This window comes from Dendronephthya gigantea, unplaced genomic scaffold (assembly GCF_004324835.1).
Source record: "Dendronephthya gigantea isolate DGI-Jeju-01 unplaced genomic scaffold, DenGig_1.0 000260F, whole genome shotgun sequence".
Taxonomy (NCBI): domain Eukaryota; kingdom Metazoa; phylum Cnidaria; class Anthozoa; order Malacalcyonacea; family Nephtheidae; genus Dendronephthya; species Dendronephthya gigantea.
This window is the reverse complement of record NW_021163270.1, coordinates 1-7,229: the sequence shown is the minus strand read 5'-3', so window position 1 is coordinate 7,229 and position 7,229 is coordinate 1. Positions and strand designations below refer to the sequence as shown.

Genomic DNA, 7,229 nt, shown 5'->3' with positions numbered 1-7,229 from the left:
TCGACTCTGCTGTGATAATGCGCTTCTTCAATCATTCTGGCGACCGACAACAACAGCGATATAATTTGAAACCATGATATTGAAGGACAAGCAATGGAGGTAAGATTCCCGTTTTTTGCATATTTGCGGACAGCAGTTATACGTGTACCTCAAGGACATACTTATATAAGTTATATAAACGTTTTATGCATGCAACAAAGTGTTTAACCGTGATAGTTTCGACAAAGGTAGCTTTTGTAGCGTTGTATATTTATACGGCAAATATCTTCGAGACTATCTATTATTAATATCCCAAAAATTATAAATTACAACTTGCTGTTTTATACTTTATATGACATCGTTGAAAATATCAATTCCAAATTCAAAAAAAATTAATACTGACACTATAGCACAATCTAGCACAATAAAACGGCAGGAGAATGAATGACAAGAGTACGAAACTACCAGAAATCATCTGGCACTGTCAGTTTAAATATACAAATAAAGTTTTTTATGCGCAATCGTTGCACTGCCATGGTTCTTCTTCCATTGGTAGTGCTGTTAACTTTACACATTCCCTATAAGAAGATATTTTGTAGGTTATAGAACACGATTTTATTAGTTATGTAATATCAATTTAAAAGTCGTCTGAAATATTTTTTCGGCACGTTGACTAGTGTGGGGTAACAATTTTAATTGGGTCTCTCCCTGAAGCAATATATGTTCGAAAAATATTTTCTTTAATTTGGAAGACTATTCCATAGAGTTACGATGAGTGTATTGATTGTATTTTGTGAAATTAATATTTCAATAACATATTGCTACTTAAAAATGAATTAATGAAACCATTTATCGCAGCCATCACACTGTACCCACTGATTAGACCAATCTTTTGTTGGACTTACTAGGCCACATGCTTGGCAGTGCTCTGTTGTTGGGGAGCTTGTTGAAATGTTCTGCCTGACTGCAAGGTATTTTTTGAGTAAAAATTCTATTTTATTAATTTTACATTACCAGTATATAAGCTTTTACATATAGTTAATAATATTATTTGCATATTGTACCTTTTCTTGTTTGGACTCCGACTGTCCCCTCTGCAAATAGCCATTTCTTGGCCTTATCTAAGTGTGTGTACAAGTGAAGAAGGGCTATTTATTATTGTAAATATTTAAAGGCAGTGAGATTGCAAAATATTTACTGCATATGAAAATTTTGTTTTATTTTTATATTGCTTTTTAATACATCTAAATCACTTGCCTTTTGTAATTTTTGGGTCAGGGTCTGTCTCTTCTTCAAAGGTCGAAAGTTTATCCCAGCTTGGACACCCTATAAAGAAGCATTTCAAATTATCCTAACTCCTAAGTATTGTATAGGAATTGTCAAGCAGGGCTGTATTAACACTATACAGAATTTGCCTATACTAGAATTTACCTTTTGAAATACTTCTTTTCTATTTGGTGTTAGTGTTGTCCACCATTTTGCTGTGTTTGGTGATAAGAAGGACTATATAGTTTTAAAAGTGAGACATGATAATATAATAAGTACCAGGTAAATTAGATATATAGATAATAAGGTAATTAATTCAATTGAATGTTCTAAGAGTAGTGAGGATTTCATGTTTTTTTTTTATGTTTTAATTAATTTTTTTCTATACATGATTTTCCTGTTTGAAATTAGAGTATTCAAGAAATTGTTAACCAAGCCACTTACAGGGGCAGGCTCATTTTTTCTTTCTGATTCATTGGTGCTACCACACAAGGTGTTTACAAAATCTAAATAAAAATAATAAATTATTTACCTGCAGTATGTGTGTAACACACTACAAGATCTCATCCATTACACGTTGAGAAATGATAATGAATTATATTAATAATTAATGGCAACTAATTATAGAACTATGCAAGACATGGTTCAAGTCCATCTCATTTGGATGTAATATGGTATATACAGAAGGCAAGAACTAAAATCATCTCTACACTCATACAAGTTTTATGATTAAATATTAATACCTTTTCCTAGATTAATCAGCCTTTCTTCTACATTATTTAATTCCTCCTCTTCTTCTTCAGTTATTGCCTGATCAGATGTTGCATTATCCCCAGAATCTTCACTTTCATGAATTGGCCATTCAAGATTGAATTTATCTGCTCATAATAAATGATATGCAGGGAATCAAAGATATTTTCCATTTTCATTTAAGATTTTGTAAGTTTCCCTTGAAATGACATCCCAAACACTCTATTATTCACTATTTGTGCACTAAAGAGCATTATAGCATATATGACATATTTACCATTAATTATGTGCAGTGCTTCTGGTTTTATCGCTGCAATTGGAATTTTCCAACCTTTGGCCATCTTGCATTTCTCCTCGTTTCGTTTTTTTATGTCTGTTATAGTAGTCATCCTGAACAGCAAACATCATTGATGTGCTTGATGTTTTATCTGACATGCTCTTCAGAAATGCTGAAACATCCTGTGTGACAGATGGTACATTAAACAGTGTATACAGATTCGTATTAAAAATAAAAATGTAAAACAGGTATGTTCTTTATTCTTAGGGGATTTCAATTTATTGCAAAGTGTTGCATGATCACTTTCTTTTCATATGGGTTCACAATCAAGGTCATTAGGTGCACTTAATGTACACAGGACTATCTTATGACAACATACCTTGCTTTTTAGATTGATAAACGTGTCAGAACAGACGATTTTATTCCTATTGCTGGGCCATATTGTTGGTTAACGGGAACATCGTTAATGGTTAAGCCATTTCATAACCTGAGAAAAACGATAATTAGTTATAAATTCGATATTGTATGAGCAACCTCTAGGCTGAATTTGAATGAGTGAAATTTTTGGCTCGATTTTCTTTTCCATTGTGACTGGTCAAGGTATTCCGCTACGGTTGAATTCTCACAATAGAAGAGAAAATTTGACCTAGTGGAAAACTGCCCTAATGACAAGTGCCTGCAAAGCCAATAGGTACATGAACGTAAAGTAATAATTAGCTCGTGAAAACCACATCGTTTGGTTGCATCAATGGTATTTCACTGCCAAATTGGTCGAAATTTAGTTAGTTATTATCAATTGAATTTATTCAATTACGTACATTTTCGTCATCCCTCGTCAGTCTTTCCATCAGGCATGTATTTAATTTTTCCAATAAATCTGGGCCATCATTGCTCTTTTCCACAGCCATATCTTGAATTAATTTCATAATTGCATCCTTGCATCGAGGTTTTATGCCTACAGATGTTTCAAACTGAAAAAGAACACCATATTGGAGAGGGAAAATCAACATAAAAGGAATTTGTCAGTGTCTTGTTTCCTGGCGAAAGATACCTGTTCAAACAGGTAATACAATTTTAGTACCGAGAATGCTGTAAATGATGCTCTTCGTTCCTCTGACTGGAAGGCGTACGTAGGTGCGATTCTTGTCAGATGATCGAGCGCATGTCCTAACCCTAGCATCTACACATTTTAGGTCGAAAGGTGAACGTACTATCGCATATGTTGCTACAATAGCTGAAGCCCCTTGTTGCCATCTCACATCTGTCTTGAATTTTGGGCGGAACTAATCGTGACAACATTTTTTCCACCAGGGTGCAAATTGTCGGGAATTGCTGTTGCCAAAAAGGAAACATTCTGATCACCCATGCTAGTAGAAACCCCTATATAAGTAAAGGTAAAAATAAAATTAAATTGAATATCCTGTGGCGAAAATCTTACGAACACACGATAACTTCAGATAACATTATACCGTGTGAATTTCAGCTATTATCCAATGCCGGCTTTAAGCTTTTGCCTGTCTTCTACCGAAAATGGCGTTTTTCGGTATTTTAGCACAATGATCCTCCCATCGGCTCTGAAAATGTTAATATTTTTACAGTATATATAGGGATTCCGTAGACTTATATGCATGATATGTTTGTGCATGGATACGTTCCAATATAACCAGGGAGCAGCGTAGCAGCGTCTTCAAACTGCTTCTTATCAAATGTGGTATGACAACTGCCTAAAATATAGACAAAGCACCTCTCGACGTTTTGACCTAAGCCAGGGTCCTTGTCAGGACGTAAGGGCGAGAAATGTTTTGAGACTGGGTATCTCAATCGTTTAAAAATCGCATTAGCGTGAAACTCTGAGTAGCGATTTGTAAATATTATTAAGCAATAAATAAATATATATATATATATATATCCATTTGCAAAAACGTTGGCCGCAGATAGATAGATAGATAGATACTCGAAATCTAATTAGAATTGCATATGTTGTGTAATATTATAGAAATCCCATGCAAATGTAATCATATGCAATTCTAATTAGACTTCGAGTATCTATCTATCTATCTATCTGCGGCCAACGTTTTTGCAAATGGCATATTGCATTTAATATCCATACACCCCCTGTTGAGGACAAACTGCAAACTCCACCCCCCCCCATGGATTTTCCTTTAGAAATGGTTTTTTTCTCATACCACCCTGGAATTCCGTGGCTAATATTCTTCCAGCCCCTGGAAATTTGAATATTTCTTGTTTCACCCTTGGAAATTGTTATTTCTAAAAGAAGGTGCCTGGAATTCCAAGTGCTTCTAATATAATCCACTGTAATATAATTCATTCAAGATTTGTGTCAGAGAAGGTTTTAAGCATTTTATTCCCAATTCTGTATTTCTGTTTTGAAAACTAACCCACTGGAATTTTTGTCGTACATCCCTGGATTTTCCACCTAAAAACATTTAACTGCCCCCTGGAATTTCCATTTAACTTTCTTGTTATTTTATCCACCCATTGGATTTCCCAGTATAAAATTACCTACACCCCCTTGGAAATTCCATCATAATTTCCGTTATTTACCCTACCCTCTGGATTTCCATCCTAAAAATTAATATACAACCCCTGGAATTTCCAAGGTCCTAAACAGGGGGTGCACGGATATTAAATGCAATATGCCAATGGGTGTATATATATGTATGTATATATATATATATATATATATATATCCAAATGTAATTGTTTGTAATGGATAAAAGAGTGCTCAATACTAATTACAAGTAGAGCGAGTCATTTATTGAATTTATCTTAAAATATTGTCGTCGCTACACGGTGTTTCACGCCTGACCTTTTACAGTCAGACGATCTTCAGGCGACAAATACAGGATTGAGTGAAACACCGTGTAGCGACGACAATATTTTAAGATAAATTCATAATATATATATATATATATATATATATATATATATTATTATTATATATATAATATTTATTATATATATATATATATATATATATTATATATATACATACATATATATATATATATATATATATATATTATATTATATATTATATATATATATTTGTATTCATGATCATGAACTATTCTACGTACTTTGTTGCAAGGGTGCAACTAAATACAAATTGATTCGTGCATGTCAATACACTGATGTCTCTTACCTATTGAACACATCGTTGTTAGAGGTCACAGCCAGTCGAGCGAGAAGAAAATTATAACGATTCATACGTCATGTAAAGATTATATAACCAACGTCAACAAACATTGTTATGCGCAGAATATATGCGCAGAACGGACTTTACATCATCTTTATTTCATGTGTATATATCAGTTTTATGGTTTCATTTTTTCTTTAAAACAAGACGTCTGTTCTGGCGTTAACTCCGGCGCTTTGGGTTAACGTGTAATTTGTTACGATAAATACTCGCTGCTGTGATGTCAGTTGAACCATTTTAAGGCATTCTTACTGGAATTAGTAATCAATTTGTAATTTCAAATTTTTGTGTTGTTGTTCGGTTTAGAAACTATTTTAAATTCCCAGAGGTATAATACCGCGCGTTCAACAAAAGATGAGTAATTTGTATAGGGGGACATTTTTTTGGGACACCCTGTATAGCTGTATACTATTATTACATGATCATTCTGCATGATAATTAACAAATTGAACATGTATTGAGAAGCATGCATTTATAACTGCATTCAGAGAAAAGAAGCTTTCTAATAATTATGACTTTATACATTGTCCCCCCAGCCACCACTAGCGAAGACTGTTAAATGTTAGAGAGAAATAGGTCTCCAACCTATTCCCTCATATGTATCGTATTAAATAGATCTTAAAAGGACTGCTTATAAACTCCCGCCAGATGAAACAAATTAACAAAATAACTTTGTAATAGAACAATAGTTGAGCAGCAAAATGTGTCAAAACTTTCCCCGCTGAAGTTCTTGCAAACAAGCATTTTGAGTAGCCAATGCTAGAAAATTCTCACTAGCTGCTTGTTTAAAGCACGAAAAGATGTTATCACACTACCATACAACATGACCCAGGTCAAAGAAAAATACAATCACATGTAATCGCCATAATTTTCTTGATGAAATAGATCAAAAACACGACAGCCTCTATATATAGAGACTAATCACGTATATTTTTAACTGAATTACAATAGTAATTCTATGGAAATTTCGCAGTAAATCGAAAGTGCACACCCAGTTTGACGCACCCCTATCTAATACCCATTTAAACAACATAGTTATTTTTGCTTTAGTGTGGAGATGTTCGTTTGAATTTTTTACACCGTCTGATCCAGAGCATTTACAATATTTTAAAGACAATGACACATTCACACAACGTTATTTACAGTCGTAGGGATTTCCAACATCCTAAGTTCCACAGTTTTCTTCGCCATATCGAGAGCGGTCTCTCGCCGTTCCTGTTGAAGCCAATACAACATCTCTGTACGATCACTGGACATTTTCTCAAGATAAGGACGACCCTACGAGAGAGGAAAATAAGCAATGGAATGAATTCAGAACAACCAATTATTTCCTGGATGGGTGTGGGAAAGGTACACGCGCTACCCAGCCATAGGTGGGGTTACCACGATTGAAAGCATTTAATTCTTGTGAGCTATTACGAGTTCCTAACTGGACAGCACACAGGGTATTGAGCTGATTTTGCATACAATACTGGGGCCGGTTGTATCTTTTGATTTATCCACCGTTTAAGCTAAACGGGCTTGACACAACCCGCCCCTGGCTGTTAGTGAAACAGGTCGAACGAAGTCCTTCCAGTCGCACCATTCTTTTACCTGGAACGTGACAACATCGGAAAACGTCTCATGAATCGTAACAACGATTTTCTTAATTCGAACTTCAATCATGTCCAATTTCTGCCAAGAAAAAGAAAGAGTTTCTTTTGAATAACCCAATAATAACATGATTGAAACATACAT

General features: G+C 34.3%; 2 protein-coding genes and 2 long non-coding RNA genes across 6 annotated transcripts; 1 reads left to right on the top strand and 3 right to left on the bottom strand.

Moving 5' to 3' along the window:
• LOC114541016 lies at nt 1–1,932 on the top strand. Its single transcript, XR_003689181.1, has 5 exons — nt 1–99; nt 888–950; nt 1,444–1,498; nt 1,657–1,738; nt 1,873–1,932. It is a non-coding gene; the product is annotated as an uncharacterized LOC114541016 (long non-coding RNA).
• Nucleotides 421–2,678, bottom strand: LOC114541014. Of its 3 annotated transcripts, XM_028561005.1 has the most exons (9): nt 2,652–2,678; nt 2,273–2,454; nt 1,989–2,123; nt 1,690–1,751; nt 1,411–1,482; nt 1,237–1,305; nt 1,044–1,100; nt 885–943; nt 520–557 (listed from the first exon to the last, which is right to left on the bottom strand). In XM_028561005.1, coding segments are annotated over exons 2-9 (567 nt in total). In that variant the 5' UTR covers nt 2,385–2,454; nt 2,652–2,678; the 3' UTR covers nt 520–556. The 3 variants fall into 3 exon arrangements, with proteins under 3 accessions (XP_028416804.1, XP_028416805.1, XP_028416806.1); XM_028561003.1 differs by lacking the exon at nt 885–943 and having other exon boundaries at nt 421–557; XM_028561004.1 differs by lacking the exon at nt 885–943 and having other exon boundaries at nt 421–557; nt 2,273–2,667.
• A 472-nt stretch (nt 2,679–3,150) lies between these two features.
• On the bottom strand, nt 3,151–5,476 carry LOC114541018. Its single transcript, XR_003689182.1, has 4 exons — nt 5,439–5,476; nt 3,742–3,846; nt 3,484–3,652; nt 3,151–3,243 (listed from the first exon to the last, which is right to left on the bottom strand). It is a non-coding gene; the product is annotated as an uncharacterized LOC114541018 (long non-coding RNA).
• Nucleotides 5,477–6,228: 752 nt separating this feature from the next.
• On the bottom strand, nt 6,229–7,163 carry LOC114541017 (coiled-coil domain-containing protein 87-like). Its single transcript, XM_028561006.1, has 2 exons — nt 7,086–7,163; nt 6,229–6,770 (listed from the first exon to the last, which is right to left on the bottom strand). Exons 1-2 carry the CDS (start codon nt 7,155–7,157, stop codon nt 6,618–6,620), a joined length of 225 nt encoding a protein of 74 aa, XP_028416807.1. The 5' UTR covers nt 7,158–7,163; the 3' UTR covers nt 6,229–6,617.
• Nucleotides 7,164–7,229: the final 66 nt, after the last annotated feature.